Here is a 25,132-nt window from a genome sequence, read left to right on the forward strand (position 1 = left end):
CTTATACAATACTTCTTTTAATATTTGTTGTAAACTACTCTCAATCAGAAAGCTCAAATAAAGCAGCAGGTGTACATTAAGTGGGAATTCAGGCTCCTTACCTTCTGTTCCCCTGTAGCAAATCCACCTCTGTGTTTTATCTTTTTCCATTAGGTAAGGCAATTATGATGAAACACCAGTCATCAGATGTCTGGATTCTAAAAATAGCTGACGGAATGTTTTGTTTGTTCTTGAAATGATCAGCTAATGAGGGTTTAATTTGAAAACACACATACACATAATTACATACATCTATCATCACTGATGTAGGAGCACATGCTATGCTTGAAAATTTGGGCTTTTAATACAGGCTAAAGAAACACAATGATGGAATAAATCCCCTCCTCTTGGCGGCCTTATGTAAAGCTGCCTGCCTGTTTACCAGGGCATTGGAGGAAGAGATAAATTATATTCTACACCATCTGGACTATGTATCATAAACAGATGTAGAATGCTAAGAAATCAGACAATGTGGAATAGAGGTAATGGAAATGATATGAACCAAGACAAATCTTCAGCTGACAGATTTATGAAGAAAAAAAAACCTCATCATGGATCTGGTACAATTGGTGACAAGGAGTCTTATCTGAAAGTCAAGAGGACAGCTTTTGCTTCTTAGTTCTAGTGTATTTCAAACACTGACTACCTTCTGATTTTGTTTCTCAGAGACAATAAGAAAAACCACCATTAACACTAATAAAGTTCTCATTTTCTCTGCCAAAGTTTCTATTTTTATTTGATAAGGTGGTGGCAGGGCTTGGCTTAAAAACAAATAACAGGAAACATAGTTGAAGGCATAGTTATAATAACTGGATGCTTCAGAGAGAAGAATAATGAAAAATGAATCCCTATTTTAAACTTGACATTGCTTATAAAAGATTTAAAATTATTTAACTTTTCACAGCTTGTATTTATCACTAACCACCACCCAATGAGTACATCCTAGTTCACAGTAGAAATGTATTGGTTATGCTCTAATTAAAGTCCAGTAAGCCAGAAACATTAAATAAGCTGAACTGCCCATGGTTTCCCAGAAGGCAACAAAAAGAATACCATATAATAACCACCTCTCAGATTATCTGCATGCCTGCCCACTGCCTATGAAACAATAGTTTCTAACAGTGGTACATGAGACTAATTTTTATTGAGATCATTTGTTGTAAGAAGCACAGGAGGGCTTAATTCTTAACTAAATAATGAATGGATAATCTATAATTTTTTCAGCTACATTTCCATTTCAGGGAAATTTTGCATCCCGAAGGAGCAATGGAGTAGTCTGCTGATGAAGTCCTATTACTGTAAAGTTCTATTCTCTTAAGAGATCATTAAGCATCTGAAAAAATAAAGAGGCTTCATAAAATGGACTTTTGTAGAAATAAGTAATTTCTGGTGACTTTAATTTATAATGGATAATGAAGAAGAAGCAGCCATTACATATTTTAAAATGGCGGGGAATGATAGAGTGGACCTCTCATCTAATTAACCCCGATGAAACAGTGCAATAGTGATGGATAAACTCTATATATGGTCTGTCCAACTGCAAGTCATAATCTAGGCAATCATTATCTTTCCTCTACTTCATCAAAAGATGTAGATAGTCAGGCCAAAGTCATAGGAGGTTTCAGATCTCTTCCAGTAAGAGCTGAAATTTTCCAGAAGTTGGTGCATTCAGCACTATGCAATCCTCAAATAAGAGAATGTAGAGGACCACCTGGCCATCCAAAGAGATGGCTACATATCAATCTAAACCCTATGCTAGATCTCCTCCATCCTAGTGGCAAACATCTTTAGTGAGTATACATCTTGCTCTTTTATGCCTCATAATGTTTATAACCAGAGAGCCATTGTTATATCTTTCAGGACTCTTGAATGAGTTTGATCTATGTATATGACATATCTTGTTGGAAGAGAGAACACTTAGCACACTACCTGGCACACAGAAGAAGTTTAATAAATGCATATTGACTCACTGACTTTAAGGTTCTATTTTACTCTAATGAATCAATTTTTTTAAAAAATTATCAACAACAAGCAGAATGGGATCTTATTTTATCTATATGTTTTGATCTCTCTCTCTCTCTCTCTCTCTCTCTCTCTCTGTCTGTCTGTCTCTCTGTCTCTCTCTGTCCAGATAATAAAGATATGGCTCATTGAAGAACATTGCTTGTAAAAGTCTGAGTAGTACCATCATTAAGGACGCCCCTGATTAGACAATTCTAATAAAAGTTTGGTAAAGATGGGAAATTTGGTATATTGGTCAGTAGTTATCAATCTTATCAATCACCCTTTTTTCAGTAACAATGAAATCTGAAATTTTTCCCACGCCTCTCCTCCTTCAGATGACCTGTGAATTGATAACTCAAAGCATGCACAATTATGTAACTTGTAACATGGATCTTCTTTATGTACTTTTGGTCTGGTTTTGCTGCTTTTTCTATCTTTATTCTATTCAATGACCTTTGTGCCTCTTCTAGAGTACTTCTAGGGTCATGATATTAGAGTCTAAGTGGTGTGTTCCTACTATTACTGATAATGAAAATAGTTATAAAAACCTTTGCAGATTTTTTCCAGTTTTCTTTTATTTATTGTTCTTCCATTTTCATCATTTAAATGTCTTTAGGATGACTTCACTTTCAATCTTTTATACATCTATACAAAATTATTATAATCAGAACCATTATTTCTAAATATCCACTGCCCATTTTTCATTACCAGTAACCAGTTTAAGAAGTTTAGGAATGAATTGTTTCAGCTACATGTAATATTTTCCTTCATTATTGTTCTTTTGTCTAGCTTTATACTAACTTATAATAATTATTAGAATAGACTACCAAAACTTTTGAACTGCTTAAAGCCAATCAGACCTGGGTTCAAGTTCCACATCTGAAACTTGCTAGTTATATAATCATGGGAAAGTTCCTTAGGCAAATGAGTTGATAATCTACCTCAATGGGGGGAGTTGTCATACTAGGAGTTTTCTATACCAAATAAATCACAGGTTCAGAACTTCACCTCCAGATCAACCACTGCCATTGGCCTCACATCAAATTTCAGGCTATAGTGGGAAAGAGGTCCAAGGTACCTGCCCCTAGTGAATACTCAGCTCCCCTTATGTTCGTATTATTCAGGATGACTTTGTATTCTCTCTGAGCACCTTCACTCCCCACCTCACTTCCCACCTATTTGGGGAATCAGGTAGAAATATGAAAAAGAAGAGAAACAGTTGTTTAACTTTTAGGAGTCACTGGATGACAGAGGCCAAACTAACATGAACCTCCTTTACGCAGGGTCAAGAAATTAATAGTCACTCTCCAAAAGGTCTGGAGGGAGAGATAGAGAGAGAGAGAGAGAGAGAGAGAGAGAGAGAGAGAGAGAGAGAGAGAGAGAGAGAGGGAGGGAGGGAGGGAGGGAGGAGGAGAAGAAGAAGAAAAAGAAGGAGAAGGAGAAGAAGACAGAGACAGAGAACCAGAGAGAGACAGACAGAGAACCAAAGAGAGAGACAGAGACAGAGACAGAGAGAGGCAGAGACAGAGATGGAGACAGAGAGAGAGTGTTTGATAAACCAACCAAGAAATAACAAAAAATGACAAAAATGCAATGCTGGAATGGTTGTAGAGAAACAAATACATTCATACACTGCAAGTGGACAATTTTTTGGAGGGCAATCTGTCACACAAGGAGTCACAAAAATAATCATACTCTTTGATTTCCCTAATCCTATTATTAGGAATGTGCCCTCAATGTTCAAGAAAAAAATAGAGACAGCTCTTCAAAAGAATGCATGCAGCAACATTATCTGTAATTGAAAAGAACTAAAAAAAAATTAAATATACAAAATGGGCAAATCACTGATTAAATTATTTGATATCAAAGTTGTGAATTATAACTATGTCATTAATTCTAAGCATGAGGAATGTAAAGGAATTTGGATAGACAGACGAATTATTGTGAAACAAAGAAAGTAGATCTAGAACAGTCTTTATATTCAACAATTATAAAAAATGAAAAATTTAAGCAAAACTACATGGATAGAAACAGAAAAGAAGATGATAAAGATAGGATAATTAATATGGTCTCATGGACAAAATATACATAGAAATTAATTTTAAAACATAAATAGCTTTAAACATATGGTTAATTGACTTTGTTGGTATTTAAGGTTGTGTATAACAAAAGTATTAAGCTATAATGGCAACTGTCACAAACAAGAATGAAAGCATCTCTTTCATTTCAAAGAGGTTGAAATGAAGGATGACTCACCTGCTTGACTGTATATAGAAGTCGTCCATAGAAGTAGAACATAATCAGGATGGGGATGACCAGGCAGAAGATGAAGAGACACATGATGTATGACACAGATTCGACAGACTTCGAGGTCCAGTGCACTGAACAGCTTGTCCCTGCTCCCTCAGTTCCATAACTGCTCCAGCCAATCAGAGGTGGTACAGTCCAGACCAAAGAATACATCCATGAGCCAGCAACAGCCAGTAGTGCCTTCTGATAGTCTGCCCCTTGTCTGGGGCATAGGGTGAGGGTCCTATAGCGCTCGTAAGATAGGATGGCCAGGGAAATCAGAGACACAATACCTGCAATGGATCATTCAAGACTTAGTTAAACACAATATAATAGAATAGTCATTTGTATATCTACATGCATGCGTGTATGTATGTCTAATACATATACACACATACATTCACATACTATCTCATGTGAATACACATATAGATCTTTCGATTTACCTCACAAATATATATATACACATATATCCTCATGTACATATATGCAGATCTTCTCATATATATATATATATATAATATGCATACAACCTTTGTGTGTATTGACTTTCCCTGCCTCTGCATCTTCCCCACAACCACACATTTGTTAAGACAAGAGTGATGAGTGAGTGAGAAGAAAAAAAAGATAAAAAGCAATGATATTCCCCCCAAAATCATAGTGTAGCACATTATGCATGGTATAGCAAAAGCAATAAACCTGAGTCAAAAGACTTGGATTTTTGCCCTGGTTCTTAGACAAGTCATATAAACTCAGTTTTCTCATCTATAAAATAGAATATCCTGCCATTCCTGCCTCATAAGGCTGAGAGTCAAATAACATTATTGAGGGCTTCTTCTAAACTGTAAATTTTTAAAATAAGGTGACATTAGAAAGTGTATTTTTTTATTCTTATGGATTCCTACATAGCAGGGTTTTTTTTCTTTTATGATCTCAAAGTATTCATAAAATCCAAAACTTCTTATGGAAAAACCCTGACCCTATCCTCCATATGACAGTTATAATCAGTGGTATCAAATTCAAACAGAAATCTGAGATCCACTTAGCCATGCATAAGAATCCCTGTAGGCCACATATTTACTTGGAAAACCACATATTAAGATTATCTATATTTTATCATATTTTATTTATGTTGCTAAATATTTCCCAATTACATTTTAATCTGGTTCTGGCTACAGCAGAATGTTATGGGCTGCATGGGACCCAAGGGCAGCATGTCTGACACCTTTATCTGTAATAGATCCAGACCAAATTGGACAGAAAGGTCAAAATGATCATGTCTACTGGTCAAACCATACTGTTCTTTAGACAGTATTAGTGACACACCAACAAATGCTTACTTTAACTCTCCATTTTCTAAATCCTAATTGAACTTTTCAATCAAACAATCATTCGTTAATCTTCTACTATGTGCTAGTCTGTTCTAGGTGTTAAAAGTGAGACAATTCTTGCCTTCTTCTCATATTCAGCTCAGTCCCATGCAGGCCCTCATCCTTGCTTTTTTTTTTTGTTGTTTAGTCATTTCGGTCATATTTGACCCTTCATGACCCCATTTGGAGTTTTCTTGGTAAAGATACTGGAGAGGTTTGCCATTTCCTTCTCCAGCTCATTTTACAGATGAGGAACTGGGGCAAATAGGGTTAAGTGACTTGCCCAGGGTCACATAACTAGTAAGTGTCTGAGACCAAATTTGAACTCAGGAAGATGAGTTTTCCTAATTCCAGGCCTGGTACTCTATCTATGGCACTACCTAGCTGTCCCAGAAGCAACATAGATGGAAAGTAATCTTAGAAAGGAAAGTACCAGCAGGGGACGGTATGGAAAAAGCTTCCTGCAAATAAGATAATTTATGAAAACTGCTTTGTCAACATAAAGTATGATATACATGTAACCTATGACAGACTATTTTATAATATTAAATTTCAATTATTCTTTAATAGCTTGGGGGTTGGAGGAAATAGCTAGACCTGTGATTTAATTTAATTGGGGAACTCATAGTGAAGAAATTCATTCCATGTAGTTCAGCAATATATTTGCAATTTAGTATTTTAGAGAGTTACCCGGAACACTAAGAGCTTGGGTGACTTGCCCAAAGCCAGTCAGTATGTGTCAGAGGTGGATTTAGATTCAGGTATTCCTAACTCCAACCAACCACACAGGGCTGTTATGAGGTAAGCACTCTGTAAATGTTAAAGTGGCCAATTAATGAGTTATTAGAATGATTTCGATTGTTGAGTAAGACCTAGAAGCAAGTGTAGTATTTGAAATGAAGAAGTAGGCCCAAGACAGCAGAGCAACAAAATGAGTGAAGACTCAGAAGTGTGAAAGACTAACCATGCCACTCTGAGACATAATTAATATCCAAGCCCTGGAAAAATCCATTTTGATAAATATCATTGTGTCAATTGCTTAGGCTTTATTTCATCTTCTATTCATTCCCAGCCACTTTATTGTTTTGCTGATAGGAAATTTCTTAGGCTCATTATTATTACAATTCCTTACTCAGTATATCTCAATATTGCTGTTTCAAGGAGATTCTAAAGATATTTTCCCTGAGTGGATTTCAAAACAATAAATTCAGCAGAGCTGAAAGTTAATTATCAGATGGGAGTGCTATTGACAATCATTAATAGCATTAGCTATTACTCATAAGATATAAATTCTCTTTTGTGTAAAGAAAATCATTTTTTTCCTTTTCTGTAACTAGAAAATTGTGTTAAAGATGCATGATTACATATTCTGGAAAAAGCCATTTCAGTTTTACTTCTTACGACTGAGTTGCCAAAATGTGATATATAGTTTGGCCCTCTCTATGGATTGCAGCCTTTGATTTACAATATTTCAAGCCACAGGTGCTGAAAAAAAAAAACAAAAACATAGTCCTCTTACTGCCACAGAATGACTTAGCTTAGCAAGAAATACATTTAAGCACAGAATAATTCTTTGATGGTTATCAGGTCATATCAAATTCAAGTCAGAAGATGGTTAGCACCTGGTACACTATCCTTTTCCAGAAGCAATGTATGGCTGTGAGAGTTGGGCCATAAAGAAAGCTGAGCACCGTACAACCAATGCTTTCAAATTGTGGTGCTGGAGAAGACTTTTGAGAGTCCCCTGGATAGCAAGGAGCTCAAATCAGTCAATATTTAAAGAAATTAATTCAGGATGTTCACTGGAAGGTCAAATACTGAAGCCAAAGCTTAAATACTTTGGCCAAATAATGAGAAGATGGAACTCATTAGAAAAGACCCTGGTGTTGGGAAAGATCGAAGGCAAAAGGAAAAGTGGATGGCAGAGAATGAGATGGATAGAGAGTGTCACGGAAACAATGAACATGAACTTGGACAGACTCCAAGAGATAGTGAGGTATAGAAGGGCCAGACACGCCATGGTCCATGGGGTCATGAAGATTCCAACACAACTGAAGGACTGAACAAAAACACCACCACCAACAATAGCTTTAAATAATTGGTCTCTTTCATTATACTTTTTTTTTCCAAACAAATGACTCATTGCCAATTAGACTATAATGAGCCAGATTCTTTACTCCTCTTTCCCACCTGTTTTACCCTCATTCTATTGCTTGGCTGAGATTGCACCAAGTTAAGCTAGAAACAGCACTCTAGCAAGGCACCAAGCATGACAACTGCTCCAGATAAGTGATGACTCTGAAATATTGCTAGAAAAGGAAACCTAAGCAGATACATTCATTCACTGCAGACCACAGATGTGTCTGTGTGCAATATCAAAAAAGCACCTCTATACTGAGATCAAGTGAGCAATCATTCATTAAGCAGCTACTATGTGCCAGGCATTATACTTGGAGCCAGAGATGCAATGAGAAAATCAAAACAGTCCCTGCTCTCAAGGAGGTTATTTTCCTTAAAAAGGGAGACAACATGGACATATATAGGTCTAACAGGAGACAAAACACATATATAGGATACACAAAACAGGAGTTAATTCGTGAATTCAAAGGCCGCCTCAGAAGGGAATTAAAGAGCTGACTACCCCAACATCAAGAAAACAAATGCAAAGACTAAAATAATCACTGTAAAAAGCATGCGTTCATTTTTGATCCTCATCACAAACCTGCAAAGGAGGTATTTGTATTATTGTTCCCATTTTGTAGATGAGGAAACTGAGAGGTCCAAAATTCTACAACAATTAAGTAGAAGAGATGGGGTTAGAGCCAGATCTTCTGACTCCAAGTTCCATGCACTTTCTTTTTTTTTCTTTTTCTTTTTTCAACTAACAAACACATTTATCTGAATCATAGCAAACCAGAAATCAGAACAAAGTATACATAGGAGAATAATACCAGAGGTATATAATGAAGGATCTCTCCTATTGGAAACAAGGTAACTCAACTCAACCAAAAGATAGAATCCTAGATTTCACCCAAGGGGAAGTTCCCCAAAGTCTCTGATGTAGAAAGCTAGGGATGAGGACATGATAGAGACTTGCTCCTTTCATGTCAGCTTCTTCTCAGATTCTTTTCCTTCAGCAATCTCAAGTGGGGTTGGCATTTTCCACCTTCTCGCACTTTCCAGTACACCAGGACACGATTGCCTACTCTTTTCTTAAAGCTCTTCACATTTTTGTTACATCCCAGACAGTACCAAGTACATAATAGGTGTTCAATAAATACTTGTTGATTAGCTGGCCTCCAAAGACAGAGGAAAGGGACGCAAAAGCACACACAGAATATTGAAGCACCCAAATCCTGTATCTTAGCTGCTCCACCTTCTACTTACTCTTATTGTTATCAAGGGACAACTAATGCTCCAACTGCTTCTGATAAGTCTCACTCATCCCTTGGAGTACAAGTTGCTTGGGGATTTTTATGGCAGAATCTACCTAGCATTTTGTACCTTTCTTGTGTTCCTATTATATATTCTACAATTGCTAGGTGGTTGCTATACAAGGATTAAATAAGATCTAGCATTATACAGCCCTTTAAAGTTTGTAAAACAGTTGCATATGTTATCTCATTTGGTAGTAGGTACTATTATTATCCCCATTTTACAGATGAGAAAATAGAGAGAGAGGTAAAGTGACTTCATCAGAGTCACACAGTTAAGTATCTGAGGAAGAATTTGAACTCGTGTCTTCTTGACTACAAGTCCATTTCTCTATCCACTGAATAGAGTATATGGCATAGCCCTTATACTAGGCTTATAAGACTATGTCTCTTTTTTTTTTTAGCATTTGTACTAGCACAGTTCTATGCATATAGTAGGTTGTCATGACCCATACACACACACACACACACACACACACACACACACACACACAGAGTAACGATTTAGATTTGGGTCCATTTGCACTCTCCACCCTTTCCCTTGCTCTTTGTTTTCCAAGATAGCGACCATGAGATTCTAGAGGCACACTCATTTGCTATCTTACACTGGCCAGAATTTGTCATCATTCTCTACTCCATTTACATATCCCTGGTTCACTACCTACCCAACAAGATCTAACATGGTACTCCCTTCTTGTTCAGTACTTCAAGGATCTGTGGTTTCACAGTTTTTGCTTTATTTTCCAACTGTGCTGATCATAAACCCTCTCTACAACTTTGTCAAGTGAACTACATCCAACCTTCTCACGGGTCTCTTGAACTTAGTGAGGCTAGTCCTTAGACAACAAACATTACTAGTCTATATCCAAAGCCCTTCCAACCCTGTGGAATCTGATGGAATTTGAGCTTCCCTGCCATAGCCTTCACGACCCTGCCTCCATGCCACAATGAGTCATCTGGAGTGGTTTCCCTCTTGCCCTTGTCTTTACATATCAGAGGCTCAAACCAAAACCATAGTACCAGTGAGTGTTACACCAGCATACACAAATCCCTGAAGGATTCAAGTATGACACAGGAGATTGAAAAGAAGATGTAACATTCTTCACCTATTAAAATATTGTTTTAGCATCTTAAAATTTTATCTGTCAGTCCTCAGATGCTTTCAAAGGAAACAAATACCTTTAAGGACAGACAGCAAGGAAATCTCCATGGAAATACTCTTCCACACCACATTAGAAATTCATTATCTTCAGGTTCAGCAAAAAGATGGACTAGCCTTCTTCTGGGGAATAGAAAAAGGTTGCAATGGCCATAGCAGCAATGTCTACTACCTATTAGAGTGAAAGAAGGGGAGTCAAGGAAAGAGAAGGGAAGGAAGGGAGACAGAAAAAGAAATAGACAGACAGAGACAGAGGAATGTGAGGTGGGAAGGAGAGAGAGAGAGTAGAGACAGAGAGAGAGAACAGAGAGAGAGAGAGAGAGAGAGAGAGAGAGAGAGAGAGAGAGCAGAGACAGAGAGAGGGAGAGAGAGAATCGTTAAATAAATGTAAAGAGTAACATTCTTTCCCAGAGTGAGATAAGATCTTCATGAACAGTCACTGAGCCAGTTCAGCTTTTAAAAAGTCTGGCTGGACAATGACAATGGCCTCATCATTATTGGCAGCTAGAATGGACTTGGAGTCAGGAAGACCTAAGTCCAAATCCTGAGAAGTAGGAATAATTTTTATCTTCATTTTACAGATGAGGAAACGAGGTAGACAGAAATTAAGTGACTTGCCCAGGGTCACATAGCTAGTAAGTGTCTGAGGTCAGATTTTAATTCAGGTCTACTGACTTCATTTCCAACACTATTTACCAAGCTGTTGTTGAACTTTGTAAATTAATTAATTGTCACTCATTTGCTCACATCAAAGGCAAATAGTTGTGTTAACTTGATAAGTGCCTATATTGCTCAGTTTTGCTGCTCACGCTTTCCGAGTTATGCAAAATATTTCTCAAATCTTGATCTCTGCTTATGCCACAAGGGACTATTCCCTTCTTTGAGGGAAGAAAACACTCCGTTGGAATGCGAAACAGTTTCCTCCCAAATTTCTTTTCAGAACTCATGAACTCCATTATGTTAGTGCAAGGAGAGCATTGTGCTCCTGGATGCACTAATTTCCCGCTTAATACCCCCACAGAGGCAATTTTGTCCTTCTTTAGAATCTTGTGTTGTTTTCCCATAGATTTCTGAAAGAAAACCTTAACCAATGCATCATCAGATGAAACGTGTTCCAGCAAAGAAGCAAGTTGCTTGTGCTTGGAAGGGAATAAGCATTTCTTAAGCACATACTATGCGTCAGGCACTGTGCTAAGCTACCTTGAACATAAGAGATATTTTATGAAAGTTTATTAAAATATCAGCTACCATTACTATTTAGTGGAAAGAATAATCTCTAATGTTGTTGACACAGGATTGTTGATTTAGAACTAGAAAAGTCCTGAAAGGTCATCTAATTCAACCCCCTCATTTCACTAATGAGGAAATTAAACCTCAGAGAAAATAAGTGACTTGTTTAATAGATATCAATGATATGCTCTCATTTATGTTATAGAAGAGGGGTGGGGCAGAAATGGTAGGAACTGGGCTGGTAGCCAGGAGCCCTGCTAACACTTAGCTAGGTGTTCCTTGGTAAGTTATTTCACTTCTCTAAGGCTTAGAATCTTCCTCTGTGGCAACTAGATGGCACAGAGGATATATAGATCCAGGCTTGGAGTGAGAAAGATTTAAACTCAAATCCTGCCTCAGATACTTACCAGCTGAACAACCCTGGGCAAGTCACTTAACCCCATTTGCCTCAGATTCCTCATATGTAAAATGAGCTGGAGAAAGAAATGTCAAACCACTCCAGTATTTTGCCAAGAAAACTCTAAATGGGGTCATACAGTGTTGGACATGACTGAACAACATCTTTCTCTATAAAATGAAAGGATTGGATTAAAGGATCTCCAATTTGAGCTCTCAAAATTAAAAAGTATTCTGAATCTATTGAATTCTTTTTTAGCCTAAGCACAATACCTTATTATGATTTATAAGACACATAAGTTACTGAAAGAGTATAAACCACAGTCAAAATCTTAAAATAATCCTGGCAGTTCCAGCAAGGAGGCTATTCAACTTACAGTCTCTCTTTGATTACGTTTCTCAAAGTATCATTCACTAAAACCAAAGACTTTTACTTGCAAAACTGCAGAAGTTTTGGTGGAAAGGAGGTTTTTCAATAAAAAAATTAGATTATAATAAGAATCATAGATTGCACTTAAATATCACTGCTGAATTTACAAATCACTTTCTTAATAACCTTATGAGGTAGGTCAAGTAAACATTATTATACCCATTTTACAGAAGAGAAATGTGCTTAGGAAATTGAAGCTGACCACTATCATCTAGCTAATAATTGAGAAAAATAGGACTTCAACTTAAATCCTTCTATTGTGAGTCCCAAAACATTTCTCCTGCTCAATACAAGATTTGTGGCAATATGGCAACAATGTGATAAATATACACATATATAGTACTATATGTGTGTACAGATATATACATATATGCAAATACATACATGAGTTGTATTATATATGTATTATATTCTATTCTTCCAGCCTTTGCCAAAGTTTAACAACCACTAATAATTCAATAAAATGATTTTCTTCATAAATGTGAGAAAGTCAGAATGATCTATGTAGAGGGAGAACACAAGGAGGGCCCAGTTCAGACCAATGGGGAATACTTATGGTTAATGGGACTGACCTGGATGACAGCAAAGGAAACTGAGAAGGAAAGGTATAACAGATAGGAGAGGAACCAGGAGAGAGCAGCATCACAAAAACGTAGAGAGGAAAGAATATACTGAAAACAAAAGTATCAAAAGAACGTTCAAGAATAGGACTAAACACTTAACACTAGCTGTGTGACCCTGGGCAAGTCACTTAACCCCATTGCCTAGCCAAAAAAAAAAAAAAAAAGAAGAGGACTAAAAAAAAGAGCTTTCAATTTGCCAATTTAAAAGGCTATTGGTAATTTGGAGAGAATAGTTTCAGTTGAAGTATTATCGTAAATAGCTTTCTTAAGGAGTTTTATCATAAAGAAGAAAAAAGATATAGGATGATATTTAGAAGAGATGGTTGGATTGAGGTTTTTCTTTTGTTTTATCTTTAAGGTTGAGGGAGAGGAAGACATAGGGGAGTTTGTACACAGCAAAGAAGCTATCAGAACATAGGAATTGATTGAAGATTAATGAAAGTGAGAATGATACTAGGGACAAAATGCTGGAAAAGAGTGGATGAGTTTATGGAAAGGGCTTTACCTTAGCAAGAAGAAGGATCACCTCTCCATGAAAGAGGGAGGAAAGAGGAGATAGAAGAAGAAAGACATTTGAGAGCAGTGAGATTAGAAGGAGAGAAGAAGGAGCTCTTGGAAAATGGTCTCAGATTTTCTTTTTTCATTTGTTTTTCATGTCTTCCTCTAGCTTCTATGGGAATTGATTTGAGATGCTACATCTCCCTCTCTCTAATCAGTGTTTCTACAGTTTGAAGTAAAATGGTTAAAGTATTTTATTAGGTCCCCAGGGGAAGAAATTAGTTATTATGTTGGCCTCAGAAGTATCTCTAGTATATCATTTGCAAGGTTATAGGATAAAATGACAGGATAGCCTGTAAAAGAAGAAGGAAGAAGACAAGAAATTCTTTTATTAAAAATGGTGGGATTTTATGATTACCAAGTGGTCTGGGACATTCTTTCACTGCTGAACTATATTGATTTAAAAGATAATGCTACTGGGTAAATCTTACATTTTAGTGCAGGCTAAGGAAATGTAACTTTCCAAAGAGGAAAATAAACACTGCTATGGCAACACGTTAAGGAAGTCTGTATCTAAGCAGAGCCTTTCTTCAGTCGTTCACATTATCTGCAAGAATTATCTATTGAAAGCTTCCAGGCTCACAGCAATCAGTCTTCCCTGACCCTCAGTTTCCTCATTTGGGACTTGAAGGAAGGATAGGGCTTAGATAAATGGAGAAAAAAGGAGAAAGCATTTTAGGTATGATGAATGTCAAGGAGGGAGGATCAAAAAAGTGATATTCTGCTTCAGTAAGAAACACTCCTCCCAACTCTGCCCCACTACATCCCTTGCAAGTAGACTTACACACTATCATGCAGAGTACAGGACAGCTTAGCTCTCCATTCTTAGTCACTAGTAGTAGGAGAAAGATGCTAGTGACTCGAACCATTCTCCCTACTCTTCCTGTAATAGCAGCAGCAAGAGAGGAGAATCAATGGATCTGATAGGAGTAGCTTATTTAACTTTTGATTAAGAAGTATTTATCCTAATCTTGCCTTCATCATTGACATTAGCAACAAGTGAAGTAGGGGTGGAGAACACACCTGGTACTATATACCAAGAGAATCCACCTGTGCTTGGGTTGGGGAACAGGAGGCATTTAAGCTAGATTCACCCTGCATTCAGTGACAGTATACAATTGCCAAACTGGTCCATCATTCTTACGTTTCATGTTGCAGTGTATGAGAGGGTAATAAGACTAATGATAATATTTATATAATATATAATATAATATTTCGCAGAGTTTGCAAAACACTGTACATTTGTTATTTCATTTAGTCTTCACAAAAACCATGTGACGGAAGTGCTATTGTTATCATCCCCATTTTACACATTCAGAAACTGAGGCCGAGAGAGGTTGTGATTTGCCTATGGAACATAACTAGAACATGTCTCAGGTAGGATTTGAACTCAATCTTTACTAAGTCTAGGCCCAATACACTTAACCACTGATCCACACTAGCTGTCTGGGGGAATAATTGGTCAAATAAATTTCTAGAAAGGTCGCAGTGTCCTGGCTTTGGTAGTCTAGGTTTCCTTCCCATGTCCTTCTGTTTTGGATGGTCTGGCTACTGACTCTCTGGGTTAGGGAATCAGGGGCTCTTTTTGGGGGTCCATTGTTGTGCCCAGTGCCAGGACACAAAGTGCACCAAAGAAAAGATTCTAAGCAATGATGTCATGTCCTACAAATTTGTTCTAAATGCTAGATATCGGATCCTCTCAGTCATCTTATGTCACACATCTAGGGGTGTATCCTATGTGACAACTGCCTAGCTACACCATGAATGCCTATATATATAACATATATATTATATATGTATATGTATACACTTACATATATATTATAGCCCAATCTTAAAATTGTATCTTGATTTCCCATTGCCACAAAATAAGATATAAAAACTAATAAGAAAAAATTATAAGAACATAGTCATAGAATCATAACTCCAGACCTGGAAAGGATCTCAGAAACCACCTAGCCCAACTCTCTCATTTTATAGAAGAGGAAAATGAAGCCCCAAGGGGCCTGAATGACATGTATGCTTTTATACAGGTAGTATATACTATATTAACTTAAGAAGCTAAATGGTTGCAGTGGCCAAATAATCATCATAACATCTAAATCTTATTTAATTTATGGCATAGTAGAAAAAACACTAAATTTAGAGTCAGAAGACCTCAGTTCTAAATCCCAGCTTTATCTCTTATATGACCTTGGGTAAGTCATTTATACTCATGGAGTCTTAATTTCCTCATCTGTAAAATTAGTATAACAACCCACCTACCATGCATTTACAACCAGATGTCCCACAGGCTTCTTAATACATTCAAATAGAACTCACAATCTTTCCTTGACAATTACCCTCTTTTCTTAATTTCCTTGTATCTTTTGAGGACACCACTACCCCTACAGCCAGGTTTGAAGCCTCAAAGTCATTGACAACTCTTCACTATGCCTCACTCCCCATGTCTAATCCACTGTCAAGTCTTATCAGTTCTATCTCTGACATCTCTCTCCTATGCCCTCTCTTCCACTCATGTGACCACTAGCCTAGTTTCTTATCACATTTCACCTAAACTGTGGCAGCTAGGTGGCACAGTGGATAGAGGGCTAAACCTAGAGTCAGGAAGACTCATCTTCCTGAGTTCAAATCTGACCTCAGACACTTACTAGCTGTGTGACCCTGGGCAAGTCACTTAACTTTGTTTGCCTCAGTTATCTCATCGGCAAAAAATGAGCTAGAGAAGGAAATGGCAAGCCACTCCAGTATTTTTGCCAAGAAAAATACAAATGGGGTCATGAAGAATCAGACACAATTGAAAAATGACTGAACGAAAGTTGCAATAGCCTTCCTAATGGGTCTCTCTGCCTCTAGTTTTTTGCCTTTCCAATCTATCCTCCACATAGTTACCAAATAGACAGTCTTAAAGCACAGATTAGATCATGCCACTCTTCCCTCTTGCCTCTAGGAAAAAGTAGAATCTCCAGTGTTTGTCATTTAAAGCCTCTTACATCTGGCTCCAGCCTACCTTTGCAGGTTAATTGCATGTTTAATCTCCTTCATATGCTCTACATCCCTACCAAACTTACTTACTTGTTTTTCCCTATGTGTGACAACCCATCTCCTGCCTCTGTGCCTCATTCCTGGAATTCACTGCCTCCTCATCTCTACCTTGTGTAATCCCTAGCTACCTTGAAGGCCATCTCCCGAATTGCTTTGTGGTTACCTTTTCTCATATTCTGTATTTAATTATTTTTGTACATGGTGCACTCGTACCAAAAGAATGTAAGCTCCTTGAGGGCAGGAACTATTTCATTTCTATCTGTGCATCCCTAGCCCATAGCACAATGCCTGGCACATAGTAGGTACCTAACCAATGCTTGATGAATGAATAATGCTTTAAGGCTTATATATCACTTTCCTTACAGCAATTATTGCCTTTCTTATTTTACAGATGAGGAAAATGAGGCTGAGAACTTGTGAAAGCCCAGATCACACAGGTAGAAAACATCAGCCGCAAGATTTAAACTTGGGTCCCCTGATACCAATATCAATGTTCCAACAATGCTGACATGATACCAATAGAAGTACTACCTACCTCACAGGACTGTTGCATGGGAAGTGAAAAATATCATATTACTGTTCACTGGTATTACTTCTAAACAGGTTTGAGAAAAGGGATTATAATTGGGGTTCTTTTTCATAGAAGGAACTTCTATATTTGAGAAGGAATGAGACCTGAAAATTTCAAAATACACAAAAAGAAAAATTAAGTTAAATTAACCTCCAAATGAACATCTTTATCATTTGGGCACTTCTCCCAACACAGCAAAGTCCCATGAAAGGGTACATGAAATTCTGTTTTATATATCTACCAGTACCCTCCTTAGTTTCCAAATCCAGAATGCTAACCATGGGGCAATATTGATTATTTAAGGGTAAATTCCGCTTTGGACACTTTGTGAAATCAACAGAGTGTTGTGTGAGTGTCAGCAGCTGAGACCCTGACTGCTATTAATTATTGATCTTTTCATTAGTCTAAATGGGCACCTATGGCCTAGATAGGTTAATTAGATAAGAGATGACAGTGGTTGTGCATTTAGAGACCAAGTTGTCTGAATCTTTATTATGTTTTGAAAGTAACTGCCACATAATGTTTCTGTTTTGCCCAAAATCCAGACTTCCCTAAGCACTAATGGGTCCAGAACATAGAGTACAACAGATGACTAATCCACACAATTGAAAACCACCCCCAAGTGCAGCCCACAAAGACATACAGAAAGGAAGTGCTCCTTATTCTTTTGTTCCTAGGGGATAAAACATTAATCCTCTGAGCAAAGAGCAAGATAACCTGGTTTACAGAATAGATCTACATGGAAAGTCAGCTACAAAGCTAAACCCCTTTTCTCATGATGCATGATGATGTCAGGGAGCTTTGATTCCCCTATCTCCTATAGCCCTTACCTTAAATGAGGCAGTACTATAGGATCCTCTTACCTAATATACTAATTCCCAGCTCTTTCCTCTTATGCCTGATAGAAATGAAGAGCTGAAGTTTAAGGACATTAGTGGCAGGTCAAGCCTTCACTGTAACAGCACACAAACAATTGGGGGATATATAAAGCCCATTACCTCCCCTGTAATACATTCAAGAAGTTGGTTTATGATTACATAACATTTGACATCCTTTACCTCTTTTCAGCTGTCTTTGTCATACCCCAAAGTACATTATAATTTAATGTATGTCATCCTTTTCTTCCCCCTACCTGGGCTCCGCTTCTAATTCCCTAGGTTTCTTTCTCTGCCATGCTTTGGTAGCCTTCTCATCCTGGAAGATCACTGAGCCCCCACAGCCTTTTCCAATAACTGGTCAATCCCTCCCAGGACCTCCATTTTAAGAAAAGTGACCAGGCCAGTCAGGTTCTCTTTCATTCTTCTCTGGGCTTCACTCCTGACTCTTCAAGCTTTTTTCTCTACTGTGCCCACGTGGATCTTAGAAATCTTCCTGTCCAATCATCTCATTTTATAGATATGAAAAATAAAGCCTAGGGAGTAGAAGTGGCTTATCAAGACCACAGTTAGTGGCAAGAATAGAACCCACATGTCTAATTTGTCATCTGCTATTCTTTCCTCATGCCATTATTTCTCCATAATGTCATTTTTCAACTTTCTAAAGACTCATTATAAAAAAAACTCCCCTAAATTGATATAACTTGTCCTGCAATTGAGTCCTGCATACACAACCATTAAGAGGGGATTAATGAGCAGTAGCAGCTGTCAAGAACCCAGGTCTTCCTTCCATTAGTGGTTCCTAAGAACAAAAGAGAGATGAGGACTCAGCTGAATGGATAGGTAAAAACCAGAATTTTTACACGGAAAAATTGAAGTCACTCTGTATCCTGGGTCACCACGGATGACACAATACTCAAAGAATATACGGCATATCAAAATGCTACTGTGCTAAATACAGACAGTTATTCCCTGCCAATCTTAACTGTGGGTTTTGAGAAGCAGATTCTATACATTCATCTTTTTTGGCAGGGTGAAGAGCATAGCTGAGCAGAAAGATTTGCCCACTCCAGGGGGACACCAGCAAGGCCTCAGGAGCTGCAGAGGCCAGACCAAAGCAATGAATTAGGAAGAAAGACAGCATGAAAGAAAGCTATCTCGACTCAACTCCAGCCAGAAGGCAGATATTCGTTCAGTGTTTGTCAACAAGAAAAGAAAGGCTTCTTGTTTGCTTGATAGGAGGCAATCGAATATGAGCAGACTGCAGCATCCATGTGAAAAAAAATGACAAGACATCATGCACACAAACTTAAGAAAGAAAGAGATCTGAAAACTCAAGCACACTGGAGGCCACCTTAGGGGAAAAGCTTATGGAAGGATAAGTCCCTGAAAACTACTACTAGATAAAAATCAAAGAATAAATGATTAGGATCTGGTTGAATTGAGCAAGTCTTCCACAGACCCTAGTTTAAGAGCATGCATTGATTAGTACCAGCACAAATCCTTGGGTAAGGGGGAGAGAGAGGTGGGGTGCCCACACAGGGATGGGAAGGCAAACAAGCCGGTAGGATAGAGTGTGCTCAAAGATATTATATAATCTTCTGCCAAGCATTCTGATCTCCAGACATTTGAGGAAATAGGATTTTAGCTGTTGACAGAAGGGTGCACATATGTGTTTCCTTAATATTAATAGCTATATCTTAGAACATATAAGACAACAAGTTCCAAATAGATATTTGACTTAAAAATAAAATATCATGTCTTTTAAAAATTGGAGGAAAAAGAATAGAGTTATCTTTTGAAACTTTGGCTTGGAGAAAAATTTTTAAACAAGGGCTAGAAGAGATCACAAAAGATAAAGTAGGTACTTTTAATTACATAATATTGAAAATCTTCTTGTACAAAATCAATGCAACTAGCATAAAAAGAAAAACTATGAATTGGGAAAGTCTTTGTATCAACTATCTCTGATAAGTGTCTGATAGTTTATTTATAGGGAACTAACACAATTACACAAAGTCAAGACCCATCCACCAATGGATATGAACAATTGTTCATATTGTTCAATACCCAAGAGCAAAATAGTGAACTATGAACGATGCCATGAAAGATTGCTCCGAATCACTAATAAGACAATGCAAACTAAAACAGTACTGAAATTTTACCTCACACTCAGCACATTGATAAATGAGAGAAATAGCGTAGCATAATAGAAAGGGCACAGGATCTAAAGTGTAAAGAATTCAGATTAAATCCCATCACTGAGCTTTGCGACAGTAGACAAGTCCCTTAATCTCTCTGGGCTCCAGTTTCCTGGTCTATAAAATGAGGGGGTTGACCTTTTAAGTCTTTTTTAGCTCTAGATGTGTGAGTCTATTGATAGCCAGTACTGGAAGGGAGGTGGGATGACAGATATACTAATACACTGTTGGATTAGTCCAGTCTTCTGGAAAGCAATTTGAAATCATACTTAGAAAGTAATCCGAGTGTCCATATCATTTGACGATGAATCCCAGTGCTAAACATATATTTAAAGGAGGTTAAAGATAGAAAAAAAAGATCCCATGAATCCCAAATTATTCATTACAGGGCTTTTTTTGTGGTAATAAAGAAGTGGGAGGGGAGGTGCCCACCAGCTGAGGAATGGATGAACAGACTATGTTTCATGAATGAAATATTATATTACTGAGACAAGTTTGAAAAACTCAAGTATGGGAAGATATGTGAACTGATGCAAAGTAACACAGGCAGAGCCAGGAAAATAATATGCACAATGCACAATTGACAATGTCAATGTAAATCATGAAACAAAACTGAATGCTATATAATCATAATATACAAGTTTGGTTGGCCCTGAAGAAGAATTGACAAAATATACCTTCCTCCCTTTATTATAGAGATGGAGACTCTGGATATAGGATAGTGCATACAGCATCAATCATGGTAGATTAACTTATTTGTTTTGTTAAATTGACTTTTCCCTTCTTTTTAAAATCTTTGTTACAAGGGAAAGATTGAGGGTTAGCAGAAGCAGATCAGATCAGAAATTAATGTGATATAAAAACAAAACACATTAACAAAAAAGAGAGCGTAATAGTTGGTATTTGTAGAGTACTTTAGACTGCAATCTGCTTTACACAAATTATATTAGAGTCTCACAACAAGCTTGTGAGGTAGGTGCTACAGGAACCTCATTTTGAAGATGAAAAAACCAATTTTCAGAGAGATGAATGACTTGTCCCCTCCCCCATGGTCACATAGCTCAAAGTGTTAGAGGGAGAATTCTAATCCAGGTGTTGGAATCATAGAATCATAGACTTTCAGAGCTGGAAGAACCTCAGAAGACATCCAGTTTGTTAGTTGTTGAATGATTAGTGTCTGAACAAGAAATCTTACTACAACACAACTGACAAATGGTAATCAAGTCTTTTCTTGAAGACCTCCAGTGAGAGAGAACTTACTACCTCCCAAATTTTGAAGTTTTTTTTTAATTCAGAAAACTAATAAAGACTAGTTTCACTGAGAAGAAAAAACATTGGCTTTCTCCCAAGGTAAGAGACAAGAGCAGAGCCAGAAATCCAGCCTAGTGGAAGCAGCAAAGTCCCCTAAGGGAGGGACAGGAAAGAATATGTGCCAGGTGGAATGCTCTTCTACCTAACCTCTGACTCTTAAACTCTCCATCTTCCTTTATGAATCAGCTCAAGGATACTTCCTTCAGGCTGTCTTTCCTGGTTCTTCCCAACCCCCACACAGAAACATACACACACACACACACACACACACACACACACACACACACACACACTCAGTGCCTTTGCTCTTAGACTACCTTCCATTTGTTCTGTATTTATCTTCTATGTATGGATCTTGATATATTTGATTTCCATCATCACAACAGAAGCCCCTTAAGGGCAGGAACTATGGTGTTTTTTTGTTTGTTTGTTTGTTTCCCTTTACGCCCACAGTGCTTATCATAGTGCCTAGCACTTAGTAAACACCTAATAAATGCTTTGTAATGTCATAGGTCTTCTTCAAGACCAAAGGATGAACAACAAATAAACACCGGGAATTAAGGTAAATTGAGTATTTAGCATTTTCAATTAGGTGACAAGAAAATGAAATGCTGGTTTGTGCAATTTACTATAAAAAGCTAATTTGTAGATCCTGGATTGCTTATGCTATGTGTTAAAGCAAATGTATTCCCAAGAATTTGGTTATTTAACAAAAGTACTCCAAAAATAGTAACCAAATTGAGATTGAATTGAATCAAAACATTTCAAACCTAGAAGGGCCCATAGCAAGCTTCTAGTCCAATTCTCTCCTTTTACAGATGAGACAGCTAAGGACCAGAGAGTGACTGGCCTAACTTTGCAGTCCAGGCAGGATTTGGATCCCAGTTTCTTTATTCTTAGTCCAGTGCTCTCTTCACTTGTTCATTCATTTTTTTCAATTGTATCTGACTCTTTGTGATCCATTTGGGGTTTTCCTGGCAAAGATACTGGAGTGGTTTGCCATTTCCTTCTCTGGCTCACTTTACAGATGAGGAAACTGAGGCAAATAGGGTTAAGTGACTTGCCCAGGGTCACATAGTAGTAATAAGTGTCTGAGGTTAGATTTGAACTCAGAAAGATGAGTCTTCCTGACTCCAGGCCTGGCACTCTATCCACTGCACCACCTAGCTTCCTGCTCTCTTCACTACACCATACTGTTTCTCTTCATTATCTCCCAGAGGCACTCCTAGGCTCAGAAGGGACAAAAGCTTCCTTCTACTTCTTTGGCCTATACTTCAGCAAATGTGTTTGCTTTCCATCATGTTATTAACCCCCAACTTCATGAATGAATACTCCCTTTCATCCCCAACCCCACTCCATATAGAAGAGAGGATAGGGCATATTAACTCTGCTTAGGAATGCTATTCCATCTCTGGATTCCATTACAATTTCAAAGGATGAACACTCAGTGTATTACATAAGTAAAGGGTAGGAAGGGGTGGTTTGACTAGTGAAGATGTATAGTATGCTCTATTGATACAATTCCCATGTGTAAGAGGCTGGGGAGTTTGTTCCATAAAAACATGATATTTAATGGAAAGGCCATGCTCCCCAATTTGGAGCATGCACAGACATTTGGTAACTGATTCTGGGCTGCTAACCATGTGATAGCTAAGTGGATTGTTGATTGGCCATTGAGCCAGAACTGGGTGCATTCCAAAGGCACAAATCAGCCAAAGGGACTCTCATTTGCTCTTTGCTCATATTCTTGAATAGTCCTACCTCGTTACGTTCAAGGGCAAAGACAAGGGATGTTGTAAGCCCCTGTCTACGTAAAGAGCCATTGGGCCTTTTCTACCCCAAAGCCACCATTATGTGGCCTATGAGTATATGGCAATGACTGTTGCTTCTGTCTTTGTTTTACCTATTATGTCCCGCTTTTTAGGAGAAAAAGTATTGGAGATGGCTACAATCTTGTGAGCTTCAGAAGGTCAGGAAAGCAAGCCACTAGAAGTCTGGGACATGAAATGCAGGTCAGAATTTGCTAGAAGTAAAATGGTAAGGATTAAAGTCCCCAGTAACTTTTTTGATCCTACATAGTTTAAAGACAGTCAAGAGGAAGTTATAGCTATTTATCCACCGGCTATGATGAACTGAGGTAAACTTAGTGAGTCAAATGTTGCTTTAAGTTCGAGTCTATTCTTTTCAAGGACCAAGGTGATAGAGGGGAGAGTATGCTCCTAGATCAGGGGCCTTGAGGCCACATGTGGCTTTCTAGGTCCTCAAGTGCAGCCCTTTGACTGAATCCAAACTTCACAGAACAAATTATTCACAGAACAAAAACCGCAGCTTCCCCACTCCTGCCTTAGATAATGGGAGAAAATGTTTAGAACCCTCATTTTGCTGTGTCTTCTCAGTAATTGTCTTTTTGTAAAAACTAATCGATATTAATTAAGTAAGAAAGTGATAATCATTCATGGCTAACTTTAGGGAAAAGGTCTCAAGCTAAAAGCATTAGTGATGTCTCCCAACCCCTTAGAAGTATCCCTAGAACCCTAAGAGGGAGATGAACCCAACCTTTTCCTGGGAACCTAACCTGTTAGTGTGTATGTATGTGGGTTAGGAGAATAAATCCAGAGTTTCACTCTACATTTAACATGGTAGATAATAAAGGTCATTCTTATAACTCAAAAGTCATGGGTAAGGAAGTGAGTTAGGAGTGTTTTAGGTGGAGGAGATTATAGAGACATTCTACTATACTTTAGTCAAGTAGTGGATGATGGTCAGATGGTCTAATTTTATTTCAGATTGCCTAAGAGCTTGAATTTACCAACATGGGATCATTTCATCCAGCACTCTGACTTCAGACAAGTGAACATCTACACTATTCAAGGAAATATTCTTTTCTTACTGTTTAGCAATACAGACATAACAATCTTGCTTGTTGGTGATATTAATATGACGTAATAAAATGTCCATGGTACCATACTTTGTGAATCTTTGCAATACTTACAAAATGAGTTGATATGTTTGAAAGGTACAATTTAAATATACATCCAAGAACAGAAAAAAAAGTTTGCTTGATAATATCTTTACATTGAAGGGAGGCTGGGGGAGAGAAACAGTCAGAGAGAGACAGAGACAGAGATAGAGAGCATTTAAGTGCCAGGCACAATATTTAGCCCTGAAGATATAAACCCAAACAAGCAAGACAATCCCTGCCCTCAAGGAGTTTATATTAGTAATAACTAACATTTATATGATGCTTACTAAGTGCCAGGCACTGTGCTAAGCACTTAACAAATATTATGTCATTTGATTGTCACAATATTCCTGGGAGATAAGTACTCTTATTATCTTAATTTCACAGTTGAGGAAACTGAGGCAAACAGAGGTTTAGTGACTTGCCCAGGGTCATACAGCTAGTAAGTGTCTGAGGCAGGATGTTTTCTGAACCACTTGCCCCAATTTAATGGGGGAACACAGCACACAAAGGGGAGACAGGAAAGGAATGGTAATAGGATAGGTATGGCATAGAGATGGCTGGGAAGTGGCATGAAGGCTTGGTTCCTGGCAAGATAAGAGCAAAGCTCACCTGTCAGAGCCCTAAATTTCCAT

The 25,132-nt window shown here is 37.8% G+C and overlaps 1 protein-coding gene across 1 annotated transcript in view; it reads right to left on the reverse strand.

The window, feature by feature from the left end:
- LOC114046337 (vertebrate ancient opsin-like) overlaps nt 1-25,132 on the reverse strand; it is a 234,071-nt gene that overhangs the window by 192,663 nt on the left and 16,276 nt on the right. The window contains exon 2 of the mRNA XM_027866642.1: nt 4,300-4,625. Within this exon, the coding sequence (XP_027722443.1) occupies nt 4,300-4,625 (326 nt within the window). The remainder of the gene's footprint in view (nt 1-4,299; nt 4,626-25,132) is intronic.

This window comes from Vombatus ursinus, unplaced genomic scaffold (genome assembly GCF_900497805.2).
Source record: "Vombatus ursinus unplaced genomic scaffold, bare-nosed wombat genome assembly UNPS02014781.1, whole genome shotgun sequence".
NCBI lineage: Eukaryota > Metazoa > Chordata > Mammalia > Diprotodontia > Vombatidae > Vombatus > Vombatus ursinus.